Below are 13,576 nucleotides of genomic sequence, written 5' to 3'. Positions count from 1 at the left end.
CTTGGGAAGTTTAGAAGAATGACTCCAGGGATGAAAGGGTTAACAGACGAGCAACATTAGATGGCTGCAGGCCTGCACTTTAGAGTTTAGGAAGATGGAGGATCTCATTAAAACTAACTAAATATTGAAAGGGCTAGTAGAGTGAATATCAAGAAGTTGTTTCCAGTAATGGGAGGATTTAGGACTAAAGGGCACAGCTTCAGAATAATAGGCCACCCCTTTAGAACAGAGATGAGGAGGAATTTCTATAAGCAGATATAGTGAATCTGTGGAATTTTTTGCCACAGCTGGCTGTGGAGGCCAAGTCATTGGGTATATTTGAAGCAGAGGTTGATAGTTTCTTGATTAGTTATGGTGAGAAGGCAGGAGAATGGTGTTTAGAGGGAACAATAAAATCAGCTATGATCAAATGGCCCAATTGTCCTTCTATCTCTTATGGTAATAAGGTTTAATGATATTAATTTGATTATCCTCATGAATTTGAAAGCATTTATGTCTATGTAGTCCAGGCTTCAGAAACATATCAGAGGACAAGTGTCACTGTTGCTCAGTTTTGTGCCAACACCAAGATCTTTTTCCTCAATTGACCAAAGGCTGACATGACACACTCAAAATGAAGATGAATTTCATCCTTGATGTCTGCCTTCATTGAGAAATGGTTCCCAAGGTTTGATAATATTACATTCTGAATGGCAGGGGAAATGTACAGTTTCATAGGTGATATTCAAGAAAAGATGAACAAGAGATGACCAATAAAAACATAGTTTTCTGAGTCACATCATAGTAGCAGAAATGCAAAGTAACCTAAGCATTTGCTGGATATCTGGGTGGAGAGGTGGAAAATAGGGCCTTTAGGAATTTCTGAATAATCAAATTATTTTTGTTACCAGATTCTATTACAAAATAAAGTGCAATACTAGCAAACATAATTAGGATTGTATTCTTGGGAAATAGGCCCTCCATTGGTTGGGATCAACGATGGTTATTGCTTTCTCGCTGTCTACGTGATATGCAAGCCAGGGCAGTAGGAAATAGAGAGGAAGCAATTGCCTCACAGCAGGCTTCTCCTCTCCATGTAGCTGATGAATCCAAAGGAACGGTACAGACCAGTACAGCTTAGCACCAGCAGTATTACAGGAGTTGTCAGTCAGCATAGAACTCCATGTAGGACTGCCTTAGGGACTCCAGCTCTGGATTTTTCCTCGGGGTTTACTCCCGAAGCCTTCTTCATGAGTGGGTATAGCCGCAAGGCAGCTGAAATTTGAGATTGGTTTTCTTTCTCCCAGATGAGCTGCCAACCATAACAGACAAGCCTCATCTGCCCGCAGTGACTGGCTTTAAGGCACCAGTAACATACCTTTGCCACTTCTCCTGTCAGTAGGAATAGTTCCGCTGGGTTTAGTAGCTAAGCCACACATGAAAGCCAGGAGCTGGACCTGGTTGTCAGAAGCTATTTGAGATGCACACCATTGGGAACATATAATATGTAGTGGGAGCTAAACTTCCCCTTCCCTTGCTTTTAACAACTGTAAGGAACCCTAGGGAAATACGCACACAACTATCATGAAAAATGAGATAATGATTTGTTGTCAGGAAACATAAAACTTAGAATGCTGCTGAAATACAATACTTCTAACTGATGTTTTGTTCTGTACAGAAACTATTAGGGTTTCTATCTCTCTTGTTTAATATGAACTTGGTTTGCCTGGTTGTCTTTCTTTACTTAACAATTTCTCTGCCCCAATGCTATTAAATGGCATGTGGGCAGTTTTTGATATATTATCATCATGGTTAAAATACTGACAACGGTTCAACCATGTTTGTTTGATTTTCAATATGTCATTTTTTACATAATGAACATACATAATCAAAAACCCTCTAGTAAAGTAGAAGAAAAATGTAAAGCAAGGCTATAATGATATGTCCACTATAAAGTTGGCTAAATAGATTTGTTTGCAGTGTGATCCATATGTTGAAGACTGTTAAGCTAACAAACCAGCAAGCTTTCAGTCTACGACTCAGGGACCCGAAGTAGCTGTGTGGCAGATGAGAAAGTCATCTCATTGAAATTAAAGTGAGCAATTCTAGCAGGCAGGGGTAAGACAGGGAGTGAGGAAGGTTTGAGAGCTTAAATTGAATTTCTTTTAATGCAAGAAGCCTGACAGATTAGGCAGATGAACTCAGGTGTAGGATAGACACCTGATATTTTCACTTTCACAGAAACAGGATTGAGGCACGGGCAGGACTGGCAACTCGTGTTCCAGAACATTGATTCTGTAGGTAAGAGACAAGGGTGAATTGTAGTTTGATTAGGGAGAACATCACAGCAGTGCTTAGAATATTTATGGGTGTTTTTTTTTGGGGGGGAGACATTCAGTGACAGTATATGTGTAAAACATAGGAATAAGAAGGAGGTGATCACTTTCATGGAATTGTACGCTGGATCACCCAATAGTCAGCAGGAATTAGGGGGGTTTGTAGATAGCTATAGGAATATTTGGGCTCTGACAGTACATGATTTTAACTTACCTAGTATTGATCGGTACTGCTTCAGGACAAATTGCTTAGATATGGTTGAACCTATATAGTATGTCCAGGGAACCTTTCTCAAGCAATCAGTAGATGACCCTACCAGAGATATGACAACACTTAACCTCCTGTTGGGGACTAAGGCCCAGCAAGTGTTTGAAGTATCAAAGGTAACACTTTGGAAACAGTGACAATAATTCTATTAATTTTAAAATAGTTTGGAAAGAGATAGGATTGAGCTACAAGTTAAGATCTTAAGCTGAGGCAAGGCAAATTTTGATGGCTTTAGACAGAAGCTTGCGAATGTTGGTTGTGTCAAACATGAGGAAATCTGCAGATGCTGGAAATTCAAGCAACACTCACAAATTGCTGGAGGAATGCAGCAGGAATTGCTGTCGACACTTCGGGCCGAGATCCTTCGTCAGGACTAACTGAAAGGAAAGATACTAAGAGATTTGAAAGTAGGAGGGGGAAAGGAAAATGCAAAATGATAGGAGAAGACCAGAGGGGGTGGAGTGAAGCTGAGAGCCAGAAAGGTGATTGGCAAAAGTGATACAGAGCTGCAGAAGGGAAAGGATCATGGGACGGGAGGCCTAGGGAGAAAGGAAAGGGGAGGGGGAGCACCAGAGGGAGATGGAGAACAGGCAGAGTGATAGGCAGACAGAGAAAGAAAAAAAAGGGAGGGGGAAAAAAACTAAAAATGTCAGGGATGGGGTAAGAAGGGGAGGAGGGGTATTAATGGAAGTTAGAGAAGTCAATGTTCATGCCATCAGGCTGGAGGCTACCCAGCCGGTTTATGAGGTGTTCCTCCAACCTGAGTGTGGCTTCATCTTGACAGTAGAGGAGGCCATGGATAGACATATCAGAATGGGAATGGGACGTGGAATTAAAATGTGTGGCCACTGGGAGATCCTGCTTTCTCTGGCGGACAGAGCATAGGTGTTCAGCGAAATGGTCTCCCAGTCTGCGTCGGGTCTCACCAATATATAAAAGGCCACACTGGGAGCACCGGACGCAGTATACCACACCAGCCGACTCACAGGTGAAGTGTCACCTCATCTGGAAGGACTGTCTGGGGCTCTGAATGGTGGTGAGGGAGGAAGTGTAAGGGCAGATGTAGCACTTGTTCCGCTTACAAGGATAAGTGACAGGAGGGAGATTGGTGGGAAGGGATGGGGGGGACGAATGGACAAGGGAGTCGCGTAGGGAGTGATCCCTGCGGAAAGCAGAAAGAGGGGGGGATGGAAAGATGTGCTTGGTAGTGGGATCCTGTTGGAGGTGACGGAAGTTATGGAGAATTATATATTGGATCCGGAGGCTGGTGGGGTGGTAGGTGAGGACGAGGGGGACCCCATCCCGACTGGGGTGGTGGGTGGTTGGGGTGAGGGCAGATGTGCGGGAAATGGGAGAGATGCGTTTGAGAGCAGAGTTGATGGTGGAAGGGAAGCCCCTTTGTTTAAAAAAGGAAGACATCTCCTTCGTCCTAGAATGAAAAGCCTCATCCTGAGAGCAGATACAGCAGAGACGGAGGAATTGTGAAAAAGGGATAGCATTTTTGCAAGAGACAGGCTGGGAAGAGGAATAGTCCAGGTAGCTGTGAGTGTCTGTAGGCTTATAGTAGATGTCAGTAGATAGGCCGTCTCCAGAGATGGAGACAGAAAGATCAAGGAAGGGGAGGGAGGTGTCAGAAATAGACCAGGTAAATTCGAGGGCAGGGTGAAAGTTGGAAGCAAAGTTAATGAAGTCAACGAGTTCAGCATGCGTGCAGTGGTTGTTGTGAGAGGCTGGTAGTAGGTATGGGGATATCCGGCAAGTGAGATTCAGTGATGTCAGATGGTGAGAGCCTAGAGCTAACTTGTTTCTCTTGGATTCATAGGCACCGCTTGCAAGATTAAGGAATCTTGGCTGACAGGGGTAATTGAGGCTCGAAAAAAAGAGGCATAGGAAGCTGGCATCAAGCAAGTCCATTCAGAAGTATAAGAGATGTAGGGTCTTTCTTGTTTGTATTTGCTGTGGAGAAAGTCACAATTATTAGGGAATTCAGGGAAGAGAATAGTGATATTGGAAACATAATGATATTATAAGAGATGAAATGTTAGCAGTCTTGAAGAACATAAAGTGTATTCTAAGATGTTGGGGGAAGCAAAGAAGGAGATTTCTGGGGGTCAGGTGAAGATTTTTGTATCTTCCTTTGGCACAGGTAATGAAACCAGAAAACTGAATGACAAATTTTGTACATTTATTAAAGAATGGCAGTAAGGCTAACCAGGGAACTATAGGGTAGTGACACTAGCATCAGTGATGGCCAAGTTAATGGAGAGTATTCTGAAAGACAGGATATGTCTGTATTTGGACAGGCAAGGAGTGATTAGTGATAGTTAATATGGCTCCCTGTCTGGGAAATTATGTCTTATGAATTTAATTGAGCTTTTTGAAGATGTGACCCCAGGAGGATTGACAAAGGCAGAGCAGTGGGCATCATCAATATGGACTTCAGCAAAGCCTTTAACAAATTTTGTATGGTGGGCTAGTCCATAACGTGAGATCACATTGGATCCAGGGTGAGTGAGCCAAATAAACCAATTGGATTAAAAATACGGGGTATATTGATTTGGTGGGAGGAAATAGAGAGTTGTTGTGAAGGATAAATTATGATATGCCACAGGGCATACCCCCTGCTATTTTGATGAGAAAATGGACAGCATGATTAGTAAATATGCAGCTGACACCAAAATTGGTTGTGAGTTGGACAGTGGAGAAGGTTGTCTAAGTTTACAACAGGTTCAAGTTGACCTGGGGAATGGCAGATTGAATTTAAATCAGGCAAGTAGAAGTGATGTATTTTAGGAAGTTAAACTAGGGAAGAACTTAAACAGTAAGTGGCAGGACTTAGACCTATAGTAGAACAGAGAGACCTAGAGGTGCCAACACAAAGTTCCCTGATTTCACCAGAAGAAGATAATATGTTGAAGAAAGCATTTGGCATGCTTACCCTCATTGGATAGGGCATAGAGTACTATGGTAGGGATGCCCTGTTACAGTTGTGTAGACATTGCTGAGATCGCATTTGGAATATTGAGTGCAGCTGAAGTTGCCGTACAATAGGAAGGATGTGATTAAGCTGGAGAAGGCATTGAGAGGATTCACAAGGATGCTGTTATAACTAGAGGGCTTGAGCTATAAGGGGAGACTGGATAGTCTGGGACTGTTTTCCCTGGAGCAAAGGAGACTGAAACTTACCTTGTATAGATTTACAAAATCATGAGTGGCATAGTTTTTTTCCAGTGGTAAGGAGTCCAAAACTTGAGAACATGGACGTTAAGGTGTGAGGAAAAGATTTAAAGGGAATTTGAGGACAATTTTTTCACACAGAGGATGGTGAGTATGTGGAACAAGCTGCCAAAGGAAGTTGGAGGGGTGGGTAAAATTACTGAATCTAAAAGACATTTAGACAGGCTAGGGGAATGTGGGCTAACTGCAGGCAAATGAGACTAGCATTTGGTCAGCATTGGCGAGTTGGGCTGAAGGGCCTGCTTTTATGTTGTACTGCTCTAGGACTCTATGACTATGAATAATCTTATCAACCCAGCATGAGCAAATTTTGTTGCTTCCCCAGCTCTTTGAAATATCTCAGAAAGGTGCCCACTGGCCTCTGCATGGAAACGAACTGGTCTATAAATCTGAAAGTTAATGAACGAATATTTTTCCAAGAATGCACCAGCGGTGAACAGCAGCACCCACTGGGACTGGATATTGGAAATCTGCAGGCAGTGAGTTTACTGTTAAATTGAACACAATTTGCATCATCATTGTAATTCTGAAGTCAAGTCACTGTTCTGCTTGGGCTGATTAATTAATCAACTTCCCATTGACTATGCAGAAGGAGTACATTGTTATGAGTTGTAAATCAACTCTGATCTATCGAGGATTGCATTGGTTTGTTCCATATTCCAGCATCTGCAGTCTCTGTGTCTTTGTATTAGTTTAACTAGTGCTGTACTGTATTCTTTCAGGAGTCCAAACTGTTTGTGAACAGTTGAGTTTGACTAACACTGTTGGTTTATGTAGAACAGGACAGAAGATAATAAAGGCAAATATTTTAAAATTTTCAGAAATAAAACCAAATATTTTCTTTTTTGTTCTGATATTTCTATTGACTCTTTTAAATCTCTTCTGCCAGAAGAGAACTGTTTCAATAGCCTACACACGTAGAAGAATGATTTCATCAGTTCTGATGCACATGGAAAAGTTTTTACCTAAAAGGAGGAACTTTCTTTTCTCTCCATAAAGTTGAAGAAGTTCAGCACAATAATCTTCAACTGAAGCACCCAGTCGATACTCACGGAGCAGCAAAGCAAACTGCTGAATTTCTTGAGGTGTCAACTTCGTTCTCAGCTGATAAACAATGAAAGAGAAGCACAATTAACTCTGTGAGAAACTGTATGACTCAGCTTATTGTTCTGAATAATACCTACTATTTGTCTAATATATATGACACAAACATCTTCTATTCTCTAAGCACCTTCTATATAATAACACAACCTATAGTATTTCATGAGAACCAGAAATGAGAAGTTGCTGCTGAGCGATATTCAGGATTCAAAGTGTTTTTAAAGATTAAGGTTGTAGGAGGTTCTCTAAGGAGAAAACACAGGTAGTGATATTATTGAAGTATTCTTAAAGTTCAATTACAGTGTATGTCTAGAAAACATATCTTTCTGCTTCTGTTGATATCTGGGATTTTTTGATCACAGGTATGTTTTTTAAGATTGATGCATTACTTCAGTGATAGTGTCTCAGTAAGTATCTCTCTCTCAAAAGATCTCTGCATTTTAAGATACAGTTCTTAATTTGGACTGCTGTTGTTGTTAATGCTGTCAGAAATATTCTTCAATCAAAGGAGCAGCCAGCACTGTGACAGGGATCAATATGTTTATTCCCTCAAAACGCCAGGGAAGAGAAAATGAAATAGTTCTGAAGCTTGGTTAAAATATGTGAAGAGATAAGTTGTTAATTTCATTCTTTTGTTGATTTAGATCTCTCTCCTTGAGCTGCAAACAACACTATTATTTATATTCATTTTCTCCGCCACTGAATTATGAGATTTGGTATTCCCACTGCTGAGTCTAGCAGAAATGTGCATCTGAAACGTATATTCAGCCATGTATCAAAATTGTGGCCAAAACAAGTTTTTCCTGTCAGTGAATTCCATCATCAGAGCTGCTGGGAGAGTAAAGATTCCAGCTCTTCAGTGTGATATAGACACCCTCTCTCAATGAACATTTAATAAAACAAAATTTGAAAGAGTTACGACTGTGAGCTATTCCTAGTTTTCTTGAGTACAAGATATAATCTGCAATGTTGATCCGAGATACAGTACTCTAACTGCATTTCATGATCACCCAGACATGCCAACATTCTGTTTGGTAGATGAAGTATTCTTTTACAACTACTACATTAGAATCCTCTTTGTCATATTACACTGACAGGGGCATAAATTTTCTTCATAGTTCAGTCAGGATAAGTAGACCATCAGTGACAGAAGAGGCATTTGAGGTTTCTGAAGCTCGTGTGCCATAAATGTCTAACAAATACTATTACATTTGTGCCTTATTTTATTTATAACACAAGAATAAAGGTAGTAAATAACTGTATCCTAACCTATAAGAAACTGTCTTGCATCACAAATCCCTTTCCGGCCACTGAACATTGATACAAGGGAAGGCTTTAATCACAGATCTACAAGTATAATTACAATCTGGATAGCAAACCCCAAAGAGGAAGACAAGAGGGGAAAGGGGGAAAAGACAGAAAGTTTTAACAATGAAAATACAAATATATTTAATTGCCTTCTGGCCTAAATGAGTTGCCTCCATTCTGTGTATAGTTGTGCACATTACACGTTTCCTATTACAATGTGTATTAACACATCCCCCGTTACTTCAATCAATGGCCACTGTTCACATGTGTTCCCAATAATAATAATTGGAAGCAGCATTTTTATTTGTACAAAGAATGAAACTGTTGTCATATCAGTCGTTATGTGCTCTCCATACAGAGTGGGATTAGGTACTCTGATTAATTATTTCTCTGTTTTTTCAGGAACGTCAGAGCCACACGGTACAGGACAGCCAGCCCTTATGAAGATGGTTTCTCTGCATGTATGAAATGCCGTGATGTGTGAAAAACCCATCACTAAGCCTGAGTGATTAACTAAAGCAATGGATAGGGCAGGCAAAACAATAATTTCTCATTGCATTTTTACTTTTTATGTTTACATTTACCTATCATGCATAAATGTTCCATCTTTTTAAAATATGCTTCATTGTACTATTAGTTTTATAAATAGGATAGAAACTTGATGCGACTAGGAAACTAGAAACTACCAAAATGGGGGAGGACATCAGTGCTGAGGATAATCAGCACTTGGACTTCTCCTCATATCTCCCAGTGGGCCATCACTAAATGTTAGTGACCAATCTCATCTTTCAAGAGATAGTCCCTCCGCAGTCTCCAGCACATACCACCTAAGATCGTCAAGCAGAACTGCTCAGATAGCCTTACCTTCAGCCTTCCCTTCCCACCCAATACTCACACCTTATTATTTAAACTTTATTCTTTCTCCCCTTGTCCAGTCCCTACCTACTTACAGCTGATGCCTTTCACTACATTAATAGTTTACAATTTATAGTTTATAATTTCCTTATCCTAACAGGGCCAACTTCACGATAGCATATAATCCCCCTACACCTCCATCACTCCCCTCCTCCATCTTCCATTCAATCTGTTGTGATAATGAGATTATTCACAATAGTATCTTTAAAATGTGTTCCTTTTCCCTTAATGACGTCTTGTCCTCTATACAGTTGACAGGTCTCATACCTGTATCTTTTCCATTTCCTGCCCTTCTCTTCCTGCTCCTTTTGTCCACGCTAGAAAAGGAGGCCTTTCCGGTCTGCATATTCAACAGACCACTACCTTCAACTAGATTCCACAACCAGAAGCATTTTTTTCCTTCCCTGTCCTTTCAGCATTCCAAGGAGATCTTTCTCTCGCTGATTCCCTGGTCCTTTTCCTTCTTTACCAGACACTCTCCTTCTCTAAGCACTTTACCAAACAAGTTGTAGGATATAGAACACCTTTTGTTTTTCCCACTTCCCCCTCCAGCATCCTGGGAGCCAAACAGTTCTTCCATGTGAAGCAGTGATTTACTTGAAATTTTCTAAGTCAGTGCATTCAATCCTCAGAACATGTTCTAAGCTATTGAGCTCTGTTCACTTCATCCCATCCCAGATCTGCAGCTTAAACACATATATGGTGTCCACTTTTTCATTTCTGATAAAGGGTCCTTGACATAAAACATCATGTGTGATTCTTTCCTTCCAGACACCGCTTGATCTGTCGAGTGGTTCCAGTATATTTTGCATTTAGTACTGGTGACCAGAAGTAAATTTCTCATACATGAACTTCAAACAAGGAAAACGTAATCAGCTAGCATAGGGTTGTTCAGAATGTGTAACTCAAATTCCAGGTTGCCTCAATGGGTAAGTATGTAAAATTTTTAAGATGGAACACAAAAATAGGAAATTCCAAGCTCTTTGTAATTTTTTATTAAGGACTTGGATGAGGAAGTGGAAGGCTGGGTTAGTAAGTTTGTAGAGGACACGAAGGTCATTGCTGTTGCAGATGATGTCGAAGATTGTCCGAAGTTACAATAGGATATTGACAGGGTACAGTGCTGGGCTGAGAAGTGGCAGATAGAATTCAACCCGGAAAAATGTGAATTAATTCACTTTGAAAGTTTAAACTTGAAGACAGAGAACCAGGTTAATAGCAGGATTCTTAACAGCGTGGAGGAACAGAAGGATCTTGCAGTTCATGTCCATTGATCCCTCAACACTGAGCACAAGTTGATAGCGGGTTTAAGAAGGCGTATAGTGTGATGGCCTTTGTTAGTCAGGGATTCAGTTCAAGAGCTGTGAGGTAATTTTGCAGATCTATTAAAATTTGGTCAGACTACACTTGGGAGATCATCTTCTGGTTGGCTCATTATAGGAAAGATGTGGAAGCTTTAGAGAGGGTGCAGAGGAAATTTATCAGATTGCTGCTTGCATTGGTGAACATGTCTTAGGTTGAATGAGCAAGTGATTTTCTTTTTGGAGTGAAGGAGGATGAGAGGTGCCTTAATAGAAGTGTACAAGATGATAAAAGGCATAGATAAGGCTTTTATCACAGGGCAGAAATGGAGAAATGGCTAAAACAGAGGGGCAGAACCTTAAAGTGTTTGGAGGAAAGTATAGGGTATATGTCAGGGGTCATTTTTCTCCCCCAAAAATTGGTGAGTGCATGGGTCATGTTTCCAGGGTGATAGTAGAGGCAGATACATTAGGGACACTCTTTGATAGGCACATGATGAAATGAAGACAGATGAATGGGTCAACGCAACATTGTGGGCCAAAGGGCCTGTGCAGTTAAGTGTTCAAAATAGTTGATTTGCCTATTATTATCTGACGTCAGCACCGTGCAATAGATTTTTGGCTGTGAACAGGGTGCAGCAGTTATTGTATGTATACTCTACAGAGAAGGAAGCTTAAGGAGGCTGGGCTAGATTCAGCTCTGATAACACCAACTGCAATGCTCAAAGTTGGACATGAAGAACTTAAACAAGGTAGCAACAATCTACAAACCAGGAAGGGGCAAGGATATCATCACTTAAAAAAAAACACTATAATTCACTGTGATAAAGTTGTGATTTAGAAATTGATATGTTTAACCAGCCACCATGACACAGATGCTGGTGAACTGCAAGCGCAGACTTATTGAACATTTCTGCAGGCTTCTGGTAAGTATAGATTAAAAGGTGTCACGTACAAATCCCCCAGCACTTACTTACAGTTGTCATATAATCCTGTAGCAGATCAGCTCCTGTGTTACTCTGGTCACTTTCACTACCGACTGTGCCTTGGCTGAATTGTGATTCCCTGCATGAGGATGAATAGCTGCCGCAACAGTAAGGGTCAAATGTGTCCTGTGATCCATCACTGCTCTCAAAAAGTGCAAAAGAAAAGGAGACGCTTGAAGGAACCCAGTTTGATATAGAAAAATGAAAAAAACATTCCTGAAGTTTCACACAGAATCCCTTGCAAAGTCAAAGGTACTCACAAAGAACTGCAACAGCTAAAATCTGCTTCATAGCCATAGGTCTCAGCTGTTTGTCTACTGTTACCTGGCAAATCAGGGAAAAGGAGATTGTTAGGAGACTGGAAATAGTCACTGTGTATCACCAGATTGGGAGTATGTGTCCAACTATAGCTGAGTAGATGCTGCCTGGCCTGCTGAGTTCTTCCAACATTTTGTGTGTGTTGCTCGCTTGGATTTCCAGCATCTGCAGATTTTCTCTCGACTGTGAGCTGAGTTTTGTATTAGTTTAAACATAGTTTTCTGCTTGGTCATTACAAAGAGAGAAAGGCTCTTCTTCACTTGTTCTTCCCTTTCCTGTTTTTCCACTAAAGAAAATTTAACAAATGCACCCAATATTTTCACTTGTAACTATTCAACATCTCTATCTTACTTTGTGTCTTTATTGTGGTTAAAAAGGAAATTAGGCCAAATTTGTTGGGGAAAATGTCTAATCGTATTTGTGAAATTTTCCATAGTTTTAGACTCGAACGAATTTCCAGCCACAAAACAACCAAAGGGAGAAGCTGTCAGTAACAGTGCAAGAAGCACCTGGTGAAACTGAGTAGCCACCAGAAACGGATTTGAGATCATAACATACATCGTAACTGCAACCTTCCTACCATAATGAGATGTTCAGGGTGTTGTGCATCTCCTTACTGTTTGCATGCTTAGCATAATATTTAATGATCACTTACTTTTAAACTGACAATGATTTAAATCAGTGACACACCTGCAAAATATACATAAATTAAAAAGTCATAGAACAGTGACAGGTTAACAACATAGTGTAGTATTATTTAGCTGGGCAGTGAGGTAGTGGCTTTAGCACTGGACTTTGAGGCCAATGGTCCCAGGTTTGAATCTGACCAGCTTCATTCACATTTTCCATCCTTGATGCATTGAGCTAGTAATTCACCCTTGTAAAAAACAGACAAAATGCTAAAGAAATGGTCAGGTTATCACCCAATGCATCACACGGCGTAGACAGGAATAATAATAATAGCATTATTTCATGAAGGTTGCACTTCAAAAGTGATTTAGTTATTATAACAATTTGCTTTTATTTTAACCAAAAACGTCTCCCATTAATCCAAATGAAGTCAACAATTTCCTTGCTGCAATTCATATTTGATTTTCAGAAAGCATGAATATTTAGTAAGACATACGAGTGTTTGGTTTCAATAAATCTTCAATTACCTTCTTGCTTTATTGTGATTGTTAAGGAGAAGCTACTGACTTATAAAACAAACTTGGGACTAGAAATCAATTTCTGCTGTCAAGTTGCAGCATCTTATTCAAATTACTTTTATAATAATGAGATAAGTGTTCAGAAGACTAAAGGCAAATTTATTTCTCTTCCTCAAACGCTGAAGGTGATTGTGTTTGTTTTGTATTCGGACACTTTAGACCATAGAACCACAAGAAATAGGAGCAGAGTTAGACCATTTGACCCATTGAGTTTGCTCTGCCATTTGATCATGCATTATCCCTCTCCACCCCTTTCTTCTGACTTCACTCCATAACTTTTGACAGCCTTTAGGCGAGATTGTCTAGGATCTGTTCCAGAGCCGATTTCTCACACATGATTAGGATAACGAGGGTTAGATTTAAGCAAAGCTCCAATGCTATATTTAAGTTTGCTGCCACCACTGTCATAGGCAGAATCAAAACTGGTGACAAATCAGCATGTGGAAGGGTGATTGAAAATCTGCCTGAGTGGTGCCATAACAACTTACTCAATGTCAGCAAGAAGCTGATTATTGACTTCAGGAAGAACAAGTCAGAAGTCCATGAGCCAGTCCTTGTTCAGAGAAGTGAAGAGGGTCAGCAACTTTAAATTCCTCAGTGTTAATATTTCAGAAGACCT

General features: G+C 40.4%; 1 protein-coding gene across 2 annotated transcripts in view; it reads right to left on the bottom strand.

The window, feature by feature from the left end:
- ccm2l (CCM2 like scaffold protein) overlaps positions 1-13,576 on the bottom strand; it is a 64,797-nt gene that overhangs the window by 5,863 nt on the left and 45,358 nt on the right. For both annotated transcript variants that reach the window (XM_059980669.1, XM_059980670.1), the window contains 3 exons: positions 11,692-11,755; positions 11,423-11,570; positions 6,786-6,924 (listed from right to left, as the gene is read on the bottom strand). In XM_059980669.1, the coding sequence (XP_059836652.1) occupies positions 6,786-6,924; positions 11,423-11,570; positions 11,692-11,755 (351 nt within the window). The remainder of the gene's footprint in view (positions 1-6,785; positions 6,925-11,422; positions 11,571-11,691; positions 11,756-13,576) is intronic.

Source organism: Hypanus sabinus, chromosome 9, assembly GCF_030144855.1.
Source record: "Hypanus sabinus isolate sHypSab1 chromosome 9, sHypSab1.hap1, whole genome shotgun sequence".
Classification (NCBI taxonomy): Eukaryota; Metazoa; Chordata; class Chondrichthyes; order Myliobatiformes; family Dasyatidae; genus Hypanus; species Hypanus sabinus.
The sequence above is the reverse complement of the archived record's forward strand: the minus strand, read 5'-3'. Positions and strand labels throughout refer to the sequence as shown.